Genomic DNA, 13,188 nt, shown 5'->3' with positions numbered 1-13,188 from the left:
TTAGTGAGCAATATTTGTTACAATAGCCTGGAGTCCCCAAATTTAAAGTACCTCTAAGGGCATTAGCTTTCTATTAAAGGCCATCATTTATTTGATTAATTTTTTTAATAAGTATCATCTAGCGTTTGAGTAGCATAATAAAATAAAGTTTATTCATCATTCTAGTGCTTTTCATTTAATCTTTCCAGTAGTCTGTTCTGCAAGAGTAGGTTAAGTTGGCATTTCATATCAATGCTATCAGAAATCTTTGAGAAATTTGTATTTCATTGTTCCTTTTTCCTGTGCCCTTGATCTGTTCTAATTTATAGATTCATGATCCCAATATTTTTACTTTATAATTTGGAATTATGTGTTTATCATAAACTATCTCCCGTTTTTTGTGTGGAATAAGGCAGTGTATTAAATTTTTTTTTTAATCTTGAGAAATCTGGAGGAAAAAGTAAATAAAATTTGTCTTTTCAAAATATGTTCTCATCTCCGTGTTAATTCTCATAATTGCACATACTGCTTTCTGGCAGGCTTATTTTATATTATTTTGCTTTGTTTCACTCCCAACTTTAAAGATGTGCTGCAAAATATGAGAATTCTGATGACTTGGACTTAGGGAATTTTAATGTAGTGGTTTGCCTTTAGCAAACTATGCTATTTAGTAATCACTATGATTTTGCCATCTGTTAATTCTTCACTTTCAACTACAGTTGAAATTTATTGAAGTACTAAAGAGTTTGTACTTGTTATATGCAGACTTTTAGATCTCAACTCAGTTCTGGAGAAGGGGCTGTAATTGATAAAGAGGTACCATACAAGAAAGCCAGAAGTGCACCTCCTTTACTTAAAAGAAAGCCCCAGAGTGGTGTATATGCATCAGTTAGGAGCTCGGGCTATGGAAAACCCAGTTCACCATGTAAGACTTCTACTCTTGAAAAGAAAACTTCAAAGGACATGATGAAAAGCAAAAACTTGAGATCCATTCTCACCTCAAATCAAGGAAGAAAAAAAGGTAATCATTATATACTCTTTTCATAATAGAGTTCTGTTTTTTATACAGTTGACCCTTGACCGTGAGTTTGAACTTCACAGATTCACTTATATGTGAATTTTTTTCACTGTAAATGTACTTTCCTTATGATTTTCTTAATAACATTTTCTTCTCTATAGTTTATTATAAGAATACAATATGTATTATATATAACATACAAATATGTGTTGACTGTTTAAGTTATCAGTAAGGCTTCTAGTCAGTAGTAGTCTACTTGTATGTAAGCTTTTGGGGAGTAAAGTCATGTGAATTTTCGACTGCATAAAAGGTTGGCACCTCTAACCCCTGAATTGTTCAAGGGTCACCGATAGTGTATTATTTAACCTTCCTTGTTCCTTACTTTTCCTGTTTCCTTCTCCCCTTCTATGAACTTTCCTTATTCACAGAAAAGAATTAACTTTAAGTACACATTCCATTTCTGAAAGATTCAATTTAAAGAAGGTTTTTCATCATTACTTCTGGGTTTTCCTGAATGATACCCAGAAAATATGGGATGTGAATATTATAAGATAGGAAAGTCAAACCTCCTGATCTGGTTGGCTCTGAAATAGCCAGTGTTTACTAGAGCTATAAATTCAAAATGCATATGGTTACCTACAAATAAAGGTTTAAACATTGTCACGACATTAGTTCAGAATAGACTTGGAGAGGCAGGCTATTTTATTTATAATATATTGCATATTTTGTACATCACAGTGCTTTTATTTCCTGATGTAGTCATTTATATTGACAGTTGGAAAGGGTAATTTTTAACTTGGAGCCAATGCAACTATTAAAGAGAAATGTTCAGGTCACAGCAATATTTCTGCTGCCTTTAGACTCCAGTGGAAAAGGTAGAGTAATAATAGAGCCAGAAACATTTTGGCACTTCTTTGTTGTTAAATTAAGTAGGTGAGTGATTTCATCATTGCAATATTGTGATTGTTGTCCAAGAACTGACCTCATTGGAAAAATTATTTCTAGCTTAAAGTACCTTCCCCTGCCTTTCCTTACAGCTGTCCATTTCAGGACCACTTTGTGCAGGCATATCTCATTTTATTTTGCTTCGCTTTATTGAGCCTCACAGAAGTTATGTTTTTTACAGGTGGAGGGCAAGACCCTCCACCAACACAAAGATTACAACTCACTTTATTGTAATACTCACTTTATTACACTGGTCTGGAGCCAAACCCACAGTATCTCCAAGGAATGCCCATCCTATATAATAAAAGGCTAATACGCAAATCGACCAAACTATGGAATGATCGGTCGCTATGACATGCACTGACCACCAGAGGGCAGACACTCAATGCAGGAGCTGCCTCCTGGTGGTGGTCAGTGCGCTTCCACAGGAGAGCGCCACTCGGCCAGAAGCCAGGCTCATGGGTGGTGAGCACAGTGGTGGTGGTGGGAGCCTCTCCTGCCGTGGTGACATGTCTGACTGCTAGCTTAGGCCCGTTCCTCAGGGTGAGTGGGCCTAGCCATCAGTCGGACATCCCCCGAGCGCGCCCAGACTGCAAGAGAGGGCAGGCTGGGCTGAGGGGACCTTCTCCCCTCACTCCCCCTCCCCCCCTGCAAATACACGAATTTCATGCACTGGGTCTCTAATATTTAAATGTTTTTATGCATCAAAGACTCTTTTGTCTTCATGGATATGTTTTCACTCTAGTAACCTGTGCATATTAGATGGAAAGGCTAAAGCTGGTCTATGTCAGAATGAAGGAGAATAGCAGTAGAGGTTGATTATTCTTGAGAGAAAGGAATATGATTCTGTTGGACTAACATAAGCACATTCCTGTTCCTAACCTAGGAACCTCTATTCCCTTCACCTCAGAATCTTTCTCTTTCATCTTGCTTTTGTGTAGAACATTTGCTTGTGATGTTATCATCTACTCAGTTATTAATAATTAACCATTCACCGGATCTAGTACTTAATATTAAGAAAAGATTCTTGGGATGTTTATCAAATTTTAGAATCATCAAGAAGAGTATAAAAATTTTCATTGATGTTTCAGTATTCATTTTGTACTTCAGGGAGGAAGAAAGTGAAATTTTGTTTTTAATATTATTATATTTATTTTAGATTAGCCCTAAACATTTTTGAAGTTTACTTTATCCAAATTTATTCATTTAACATATTTTTTCAGCATCTTACCTTGGTCCAGGCACTGATAGATACATCAGTAAACAAAATGGGCAGAAAACCTCCCCTCCTCAATTTTCTGAAACTTCTCATTGGGTGAGGAGAAATAGACATTTAACAATAAGCATAATAATTAGTAAATGATATTATGAGCTAAGGAAAAGAAAAAGTAGAGCAACAGTGTCAGCGGTGGAGTGTGGCGGGTCACAGTTTTAGACAAGCTAGAGTAGGCCTCCTTGAGAAAGAGGTATTTGAATAAGGATTTGTGGGAGGAAAGGGAATTGCCACGTGGATATTTGGGAGTAGCATAATCCAGAAAAGAAACAGCCAGTGAACGGTCTGAAAGTAGGGAGGAATGCCTGGCATGTTCCAGGAACCTCATAGAAGCCTCATATGGCTAAAGCAGAGTGAACAAAGAAGGTGGGTAGTAGGAGATGAGATCAGAGAGGTAGAGGCAGGCATACATAGGTATTCCAAAGGATTTTAAAGACTTCTAATTTTACTGTGAGTGAAAAGGTGAGCCACTAAAAAGTTTTGACCATGGGAGTGACCTATCTGACTTATCCTTTAGAGTCTAAAGTTTAGACAGATTTCTCTGGCTGCTGTGTTACAGACCATATATATACATACACATACTATAGGGGACTGGACGAATGTTGCAGGGATCCAGGACAGAAGTAATGGGGTCTGAACCAGGTGTTGTCAGTGCAGGTAATGAGAAGTGGTTAGATAGGAATACATTTAGAAGACAGAAACAAAAATCTAAAATACTTGTTTGAGGTTTAGAAAGAGGAGTCATGGATGATGCCAATGTTTCTGGCTTAAAAAAAACCATAAGACAAGATACTATATCTAGTTGGGTGAGGAAGGCAAGAGTAGAGGAGATGTTGGAGTGTAGAGAAGATCAGGCATCTAGCTGTTGATTGTTTGGGGATGTCTGTTCTGTATGCAAGTGGAGATGACTAGGAGGCAGTTAGAAAAGTCTGGAGTTCAACAGGGAGGTTTGGACTGAAGATATAATTTGGGAGATGTTAAAAATATTTCTTTAAGCCATGAGACTGATAAAGATTTTCAAGAGAGGGAGCATAGTTAGAGGGAAAAAAGCCAACCAAGGCCTGAACAAACATTAAGATGTTAGGGAGAGGATGAGTAACTACAAAGCAGAGAGTAAGGTTGGAGGAAACCTGAGTATGTGGGATCCAGTGAAGAACATGCATGAAGGAGAACTGACCTGCTCTATCACCCTCTGCTGGGAGAAAAAGATGAGGACTGGCAGCCAGCCCTTGGGATTAGCAAGAAGGAGGCCATCAGTAAGTTCGGCAAGTATTTTCCATGGATATGTGGCTGTAAAAGGCAAATAGGCGTGGAATTGGATATTTCCAGTTATAGACCACCCTGGAGAAAGGATTAACAGGCAGGGGAAATGGTCAGAAGCTGTCATGAAAGTAGAGTCAAGAGAAGCCTTTATTTTTGTTTTGCTTTGTGTGGGGTATTTTTTGTTTTTTCATTTTTTTTTTTTTATTAAGGTATGATATGTATATATATCTTAACCATTGCCCCCCCACCCCACTCCCAAACATGCCCTCACCCCCAAGCATTTTGCATCTATTGGTTGTGCTTGTATGCATACAAGTCCTTCAGTTGATCTCTTATCTCCCCCACCTCTCCCTAACCTTCCTGCTGTAATTTGACCATCTGTTTGATGCTTTACTGTCTCTGTTCCATCTTTTTGTTCAACGGTTTATCATGTTATTATCCATAAATGAGTGAGATCATGTGTTTTTATTTCATTGACTGGCTTATTTCACTTAGAATAATGTTCTCCAATTCCGTCCAGATTGCTGCAAATGGTGAGAATTCCTTCTTTTTTATGGCAGCATAGTATTCCATTGTGTAGTTGTACCATAGTTTTCTGATCCAGTCATCTGCTGATGGGCACCTAGGCTGTTTCCAAATCCTAGCTATTGTAAATTGTGCTGCTATGGACATAGGGGTGCATATATCCTTTCTAATTGGTGTTTCTAGTTTCTTAGGATATATTCCTAGGAGTGGGATTACTGGGTCAAATAGGAATTCCATTTTCAGTTTTTTGAGGAAACTCCATACTGTTCACAGTGGTTGCACCAGTCTGCGTTCCCACCAGCAGTGCACGAGTTTTCCTTTTTCTCCGGATACTCGCCAATACTTGTTTGATTTGTGGATGATAGCCATTCTGACAGGTGTGAGATGGTACCACATTGTCGTTTTGATTTGCATCTCTCGGATAATTAGTGACTTTGAGCATGTTTTCATGTGCCTCTTGGCCTTCCTTCTGTCTTCTTTTGAAAAGATTCTATTTAGGTCCATTGCCCATTTTTTTTATTGGATCATTTATCTTCCTATTATGAAGTTGTATAAGCTGCCTGTAGATGTTTTTAATCAGAGAAATAGTATAAATTGTATGTTTCTGCTTTTTGGAAAGATTCAGTAAATAAGAAAACATTTATGATGGAGAAAGGGAGAGAATTGCCAGAGCAGTGTCCTTGAGCAGAGGAGCAGTAATGGGATCTGGTGAACATTCAGAGGGTTGGCTTTAGATAGGACATGGGCTATTCATCTGTGGAAGCAGACAGGAAGGGGAGGCTGTGGGTACAGATGCTGGTAGGTGGGGAGAAATGGTGAGAGAATGTGGATTATTTCTTCTGATGGCTTTCATTTTCTCTGATAAATAAAATTCAGTGTCATTAGCTGCAGTGAGGATAGGTCAGGGGAATTGGAGGAGAGAGGAGAGATGTGAAAGAGTTAACTTAAATCATTAGACCGCCAGTAGCAGAAAGTGTCTACTTCAAGTACCATGTTTCCCCGAAAATTAGATATCCCCTGAAAATAAGACATAGCGCAACTTTGGGAGAAAAAATTAACCCTTTGCACTCCGCTGTCCCCTCTCAGGGGACATCGGAATTCTAGCATATCACTCGATGTCCCCTCTCAGGGGACATTGCAGTTTATTAGTGATTACGGGGAATTGAGTTAATTCAACGCACGTTTCCGCCGTTAGCGTCGAGTAGCTGGTAGCCAATGTCCAGAATGGTTCGGAGTGCAAAGGGTTAATATAAGACACTGTCTTATTTTCGGGGAAACAGGGTAGGTGATCATGAATTTAAATTGCAACAGGGTAGAGGGTGTGTTTGTGTATTTGTGTGTGCACAGCCCACGTTTTGCTTTATTATGGCAGGTGTAGTTGTATAGCTGAATTTACCAAGAGGAGTGTTTTTTGCCAAATGAACTAAGAGGGCATTAAGAAGGTAATGAAGGGAAAAAGGACATTAAGGGCTGTGAACAGTTTGAAATAGGTAGGCTCAACAAACTGTGAGTCCTAGTGGAATGGAAGATAGCTTCTCCATTTTGGAATTATTTTCATTGGTTTCTTATTTGACTGAATTTTCGTAATTGTTTTTTTCAAGAAGGGCTCATGGGTTCCAAATTCTGTTTTCATGCTTGAATTTTTATCTAGATACATTTCTTTTATGTATAAAAAGAGAAAATACTGTCTGCATATCATTGGAAAATAATTACTTAGCGAAATAAAAATTAAGGACTTAGGGAGAGTTCTGTGTAAAAGCATTGACTGACTACACCTGCCACTCTTGGCTGCCCTGTCCCAGGGAGAATCACCATCCCAGCAAATCACAACCCAGTCACTTGCCACATTCATGGACCTTCAGTGATTTGGAAGGATTAGTGTCTGCTTTTCTAATGACAAACAATTTCTTACAAAGTGCTTTAAGAAATTTCTCCAGAAAAACCTAAATCAAACAGTCCAGTTAAACATGATTACTACTGTAAGGAAAATGTCTAAAAAGATTGCAATCTTTAAGTGAGGTACTATTGGTAAACTGTTTCTTCTTTAGACTTTTCTTTTTCACATCCTTAATAACCATGCATTTCACTTTTAATAGAAAAATTTTAGACTTAAAAATTTAATATCTTGAAGATACATTAAAAATATAAATTTCAAATTCTTCATTCTTAGAGAAGGCAGCAATTTTTAACAATATGCCATAAGGATTTTAAAATTTGTAATACCTGACTATTTATCAGGGGCCACTGACTTCTTTTCCCTTGGATTGTCAAATTTAAAAAATGACAATAGCCAACACAATAACAGCTATCCAGTGTCAGTGAATCAAAATATTTGTGTCAGATAGGCAAAAAATACATTTGTTTGTGTGCACAGAAATTTAGTTTATGTGTGCCATAAGATGATAAAGGCTGAAAATCACTGCTTTGAATATGGACCTCAAGATCTTTTATATATATGTATTTCCCTTAATTTTTTTATTATTAACTGAATTTATTGGCCTTATAATCATTTCTACTGTTTAGGATTTACATGATACCTTAAAAGCTGAAAATTTGACCTGATTATACAGTAATCACTTTTTTTTCTAATTGAATATATGGGTATTAGAGCAGTATTATATCTTTTAAAATCAGTTTTGACTAGCTATTATCAAGTTCTCATGCTATTTTTATTATTTCATTAATACTATGATATCTTGATACACACTACTTATAAAAAGTATATTTTAAAAGTACACTTAATTTCAACCAGTATTTCATAAAGTTATTAGCCGCTCTTTAATTGTTTAGATATTCTTACTTAGTGCTGTGAACTTAAAAAAAAATTTTTTTTAAGGTAGCAAAATCTGACATTATTACATTTATTTAGCTTCATTTGTTATTTGACATGAATCTTAGGTCTATTAACCTTCTGTGTCAAATTGAGTAGAATGTTGATTATGGGCAACAGTTCTGAGTTTAGTGTTTTATACATCAGTCTTTTTAAGATCCTCATTTATCTTATTGTTATGTAATTGCTCAGTTTGACTGAATTTTCATAATCCATTGTTTTTGGATTGCATATTCAACATTGTTTGCATTTGTGGTGTTTTTATCTACTGTCTTCAATATTTAGAAATCTTATCTGAAACAAAACTCAAGCCTGCTGCATTTGGTAAACCAGCTCCCAAAACTTCAAGTTGCCTGGCTACTCCTAAGAAGTCTGAAGATGCTACAGAAATTGGTTCCTGTGTTCATTTTCAAAATGTAGGTATTAAATTTTAAAACAATTCATTATGTTTTTATGTTCTAAAATCATATTAAAACCAAATTATAAGTAATTAAATATATGAAACTTTTTTGCTTCAAGTGTTCACTCTTATTGAACAGGTATTGCTTTTTTTATTAAGTAGAACATTATTAACCTTGTCATTTTATTCTTTGAGGAGTTTTTGTGTGTCTTTGAATCTTATATGTAAAACTATAACAAAATAATGCTTTTATTTAAAAGGATTCTTCAGGATATCGTGATGGGAACATGGGCACAGAATCAATTATGTTTAAAAGAATTCAGGAAGCAGAGGAAAAATGGAGGGGTGCACAAGCCTTAATTGAGCAAATTAAAGTCACATTCTCCGAAAAAGAGAGAGAGTTAGAAAATAAGGTGGAAGAACTAAAAAGACAACAGGAAAAGGAACTCTTCAAATTGAGTCAGGACAATTATATTCTTCAAACCAAGGTACTAGATACATCGTTCTATTCTTTTTTACTGGTTAAAAAAAGAACTTGTACTCTCTGCTAAATACATTGTCACCTTTTTTTCCTTTAGGCTATTTGGCTTGCTGTATAAAACATAAACATAGTTCCTGAGAATGCCGACTTACACAGGAGTCTAATTCCAACTCCATTGAGTGGGGATCAAAATACATATATTAGCTCATTTTGATACTTTTCTTCTTTTAGCAATCCTTTTTAAACTAAACCCCTTAGTTCAGCAGTCACCAACCTTTCAGACCTCAGGGACCACCATTGGCAACCGCCTCCTTAGTTCTCTGTGACTTTCAAAGGTCAATTCAGAAAGAACTGCTATAGAAGGTCAAAATGAAGAGAATGGCACTCTGTAGCATTTGAATTACTTCCATTTCAGAACCATCAGCATAAAACGACACTAATGATTTAAATGTAGTTGGTGTTATGTTAATTCCACCATGGTTATAAAACTGTTATTCTTTCTCACTTCATTTCTTTCCCCAAATAAAACAATTTCATTTTCTCAAGTTAAATAGCTTTGGAGAAACAAACAAAAAACAAAGGTGGTTACATGTTGGAGAAACAACCAATCCTGTCACGGAAGAAAAATTGAAGCAAATTCAAAAAGAAATACAAGAACAAGAGACACTTCTTCAAGGATACCAACAGGTATGGTGGTTCTTCAGCACATACTGAGGTTGTTCTTGTGATCCTCTGATTATAGAAACACAGTATATTAAAATATTTCATTTAACAGGTAATGGGAATTCTGGCAAATACGAGGAAGTGATAATTTGACTAGTCTGCCTGTTTCTCATGGACAGAATTAGAGTGGTTAAGAGCACAGGTTATATATTCAAAGAATCTGGTTTAGACTTAGCTCTACCATCTGCTGTGCAGTCTTGGACAAATGACTTCACTTCTCTAAGCCAATTTTCTCATTCATGAAATGGGGATGATGATAATACCTGTCTTATAAAATTAAAACGGCACAAACTAATCTCTTAGTGCCTGGCACAGACTAACCAATCAATGACTGTTGTGCCTGTCATTTTTAATAGTCAGGTACCTTAAAAACTGCTATTTTCTATAAAGCTTTTCAATAGATAATATTGAATAGTTGTATTCAATTGAAAAATGTGAATCAGTTGAGTGAAAAAATTTTGAATTAAAGGGGAGAAAATTTGTCCTACAGAAGGCAAATATCCATGATATGTGATGGAATCTTGGTGATGTTGACCCGACAGTCAACCAGGATAGGTTCAGTAATCTCCAGCATGAGATTTCATCTTAGTTTCTTCCCTCCTTTTCTCCTTCTATCTTACTACCTTTTCCTCTTCTGACAACCATAGCTTAAACATTGAGCCTACCAATGGCAAGCATTATCATCCAGGGACATCCCAAAAAAAGCATTACCACATCAAAGATTACAATAGTTACTTTAAAAGAAATAGATCTGATTTTTTTATGTGTTTTTGAATATATTTTTATTAATTTGGGAGAGAGGGATAGAAACATCACTGATGAGAGAATCATTGATCTGCTGCCTCCTGCATGCCCCCTACTGGGGATTGAGCCTTCAACCTGAGCATGTGCCCTGACAGGAATCGGACCATAACCTCCTGGTTCATAGGTTAATGTTCAATCACTGAGCCACACCGACTGGGCAAAATAGGACTGATTTTGTAGGACATATTGCCCTTGAATAAGAAGTTTCTGAACCTTGGCCTGCCATTCTGATCTTGCTGTACAGAGCATGGGTTTTTAGGAGGATTTCACAGACCTAAAAGTTTGCCAACCATTCCCTCCCACAATATTAACACACAATTTATGTACCTATATAATATTTATGTACCTTTCCCTGGAGCAGAGAGTTGGAATGTGATTATTCCTACAGTCACTCACCAATTTACTCTTGTGAAATGCAGTATCTCATTCTGACATTAGGCACTTTGGCTTTGGGAATCACTGAACTTTTTTTTTTTTTAATAAGCATTTTGAAAAGAATTGTTTTCAGATAAGTTATCTTCTATGATAATAAAGAATTTTTAAAATATTTTGCTTATTCAAAAACTGAGTTTTTAAAAACCTTAAAAATGTATAAAGTGTATCTCTTATGAGCATATGTAATTTTCTACTTATAAAAAGGAAAACGAAAGACTGTATAATCAAGTGAAAGATCTCCAAGAACAAAACAAGAAAAATGAGGAACGAATGTTCAAGGAAAACCAGAGTTTATTCAATGAGTTAGCAACCTTAAAGTAAGTCCCTTTTAAGTTCTTAAAATAATACTTAGATTATTTCTAAGCACTTTATTGTTATATTAAAAATATATTTAGTTATACTTAGAAAAGAAAAACTTTTATATAACTTTTATATTTTGAAGATTTGATTTTTATTTTGGTATTAGATGAGTAATACATACTATAGTATTTCATCATATTTATATTTGAGTTTGGGATCACCTTCAGAAAACTAAACATATAATATTTTCTTGATCGATCATGAAGCCTGAGATGCTGTAATGATAGTAGTGATAATACCTTTCATAATAATGCAAAATAAAAATCATACAAGTCACTTACCATCCTAGATCAGGTACATACAAGTAGAGTCTCAGATGGAGATCTTGTGGAGGTGATTCCTAGAGGATAACTCAGGAGAAAAGGAGCAAGAGAAGCAAGATGAGAGGTGGGAAGGGGGAGGGAAGGTGAGTAAGTGTGTTCTCAGCTGAGAGAGTCTCCATTCTGCTCTCACCAGGAGGCTTGGGAGAACAGGTTGCACCACATAGTTGGTCCTTATCTGGGGCAAGAGAGGGAAGCCTTTTGTACCCCCAAGCCAGTCTGTCACTGATAAAGAGGTGCCCCAGGAAGTGGTTGAGGTATATCCTCTGGACCAGCAGTCCTCAACCTTTCTAACCTCATGGACCACTGGTTGGTGACCACTGCTCTGGACCAGGGGGAGGAGTTGCTATTTATCTGAGGCATTTCTCCAGAGAAAGAGAACCTTGAGTTAATCATCCAGTACTAACCATGGTGAGCTGATGGAGCACGAGCACCTACTTAGGAATTATATTGCAGGTCTGTGGGATGTTACTGCATCCAGCTTTCACATACTGTCTGCTTTTAGGAAATGACTACCAGTTGTGCATCATTTCACATAAACACCTCTCAGGACTGCTCTAAGAAGCAGCTTTGGCTGTGAATGGTGAATGCGGTATTCGTACTTCCTGCTCTTTTTTGTTGCTGTGAGATAACCTAGGGCAGTGGTCTGCAAACTCATTAGTCAACAGAGCCAAATATCAACAGTACAACAATTGAAGTTTCTTTTGAAAGCCAATTTTTTTAAACTTCTTCTAACACCACTTCTTCAAAATAGACTCACCCAGGCCGTGATATTTTTGGAAGAGCCACACTCAAGGGGCCAAAGAGTTGCTTGTGCCTCACAAGCCACAGTTTGCCGACCATGGACCTAGGGCAAGCATGTCAAACTCAAGGGCTAACATGGGCCTAATGAGGCATGAGGCTCGCAAGGTTGACATGCTTGACCTCGGGTTTAAGAGGCAGGGCTGCTGTTATGTATCGATACCTGTGTGGTATTTATGTACTATCTGATCTTTCATGGGAAATAGAAAAAGTGCACCTTCTAACAGACAGACAAAGCTAGAAGGTATACAGGTTGGCAAGCAAGGTCACTTTTTTGTAAATTAGAAAAACAACTCTCCTTTTCACAGGTAAGTGTGACCCCAGCCCAAAGGCAATAATCTGCCAGTTCTGATACATGAAAGCATTTACATCTGCCTTCTTCACAGATGTTTCAATTAAGTATTTTAAAATATTAGATTATATACTTACCTTTTAAAATATTAGATTATATACTTACCTGGCTATTAAAAAAAAGAGCTACTTCAGGATCCAAATCTGAAACTCTAAATGAATTTTCATAATGAAATCAACAGTTTATTTGGTACATTAGGGTTAGATCATCATATATGGATTCTTAAACTTCTTATATAATGTCTCTGGAAAAAAAAAAATTGAGCCTAAGGTAAAAATAGGCTGTTTGGGTTTGTTAGTTGGCAATTTGTATTTCTCAGAAAGGGGTCTAGAATGATGTGACAGGGAGTACACAGCACCACAGGAAACATGCAGCACATCCTCTGTGACATGGATTTCTTGTCTGGAATTGAGAGGATTTTATAGTTCTCTTCAGTGACTCACTTAGTTTCAGCATTCTTTAGAGTTTTTTAATTTTTAAAAATTGAAAATTTTGCACTGAAAAGAGTACCTTGTATAAAAAAATATTTTTATTTTCAAAATAAATCAGAGAACAGATGCAAAGAAATAGTTTCCTGTCTCAAGTAGTTGAAGATTCAGAGCCCACGAGAAATCAGAATTTTACAGATCTGTTAACAGAACTACGCATGGCACAAGTAAGTGGAATAAGGATTTTAACT

At 36.4% G+C, this 13,188-nt stretch overlaps 1 protein-coding gene across 3 annotated transcripts in view; it reads left to right on the top strand.

Moving 5' to 3' along the window:
• Positions 1 to 13,188, top strand: part of CEP162 (centrosomal protein 162) — a 63,638-nt gene that overhangs the window by 26,683 nt on the left and 23,767 nt on the right. For all 3 annotated transcript variants that reach the window (XM_084889779.1, XM_084889777.1, XM_084889778.1), the window contains exons 13-18: positions 745 to 1,000; positions 8,119 to 8,249; positions 8,494 to 8,721; positions 9,261 to 9,401; positions 10,881 to 10,993; positions 13,059 to 13,164. In XM_084889779.1, coding sequence (XP_084745905.1) covers positions 745 to 1,000; positions 8,119 to 8,249; positions 8,494 to 8,721; positions 9,261 to 9,401; positions 10,881 to 10,993; positions 13,059 to 13,164 — 975 coding nt within the window. The remainder of the gene's footprint in view (positions 1 to 744; positions 1,001 to 8,118; positions 8,250 to 8,493; positions 8,722 to 9,260; positions 9,402 to 10,880; positions 10,994 to 13,058; positions 13,165 to 13,188) is intronic.

The sequence above is a fragment of the Pipistrellus hanaki genome (genome assembly GCF_964339955.1).
Source record: "Pipistrellus hanaki genome assembly, chromosome: 7".
Lineage (NCBI taxonomy): Eukaryota > Metazoa > Chordata > Mammalia > Chiroptera > Vespertilionidae > Pipistrellus > Pipistrellus hanaki.
Note: the sequence above shows the minus strand (reverse complement) of the source record. Positions and strands in the feature narration are given on the sequence as shown.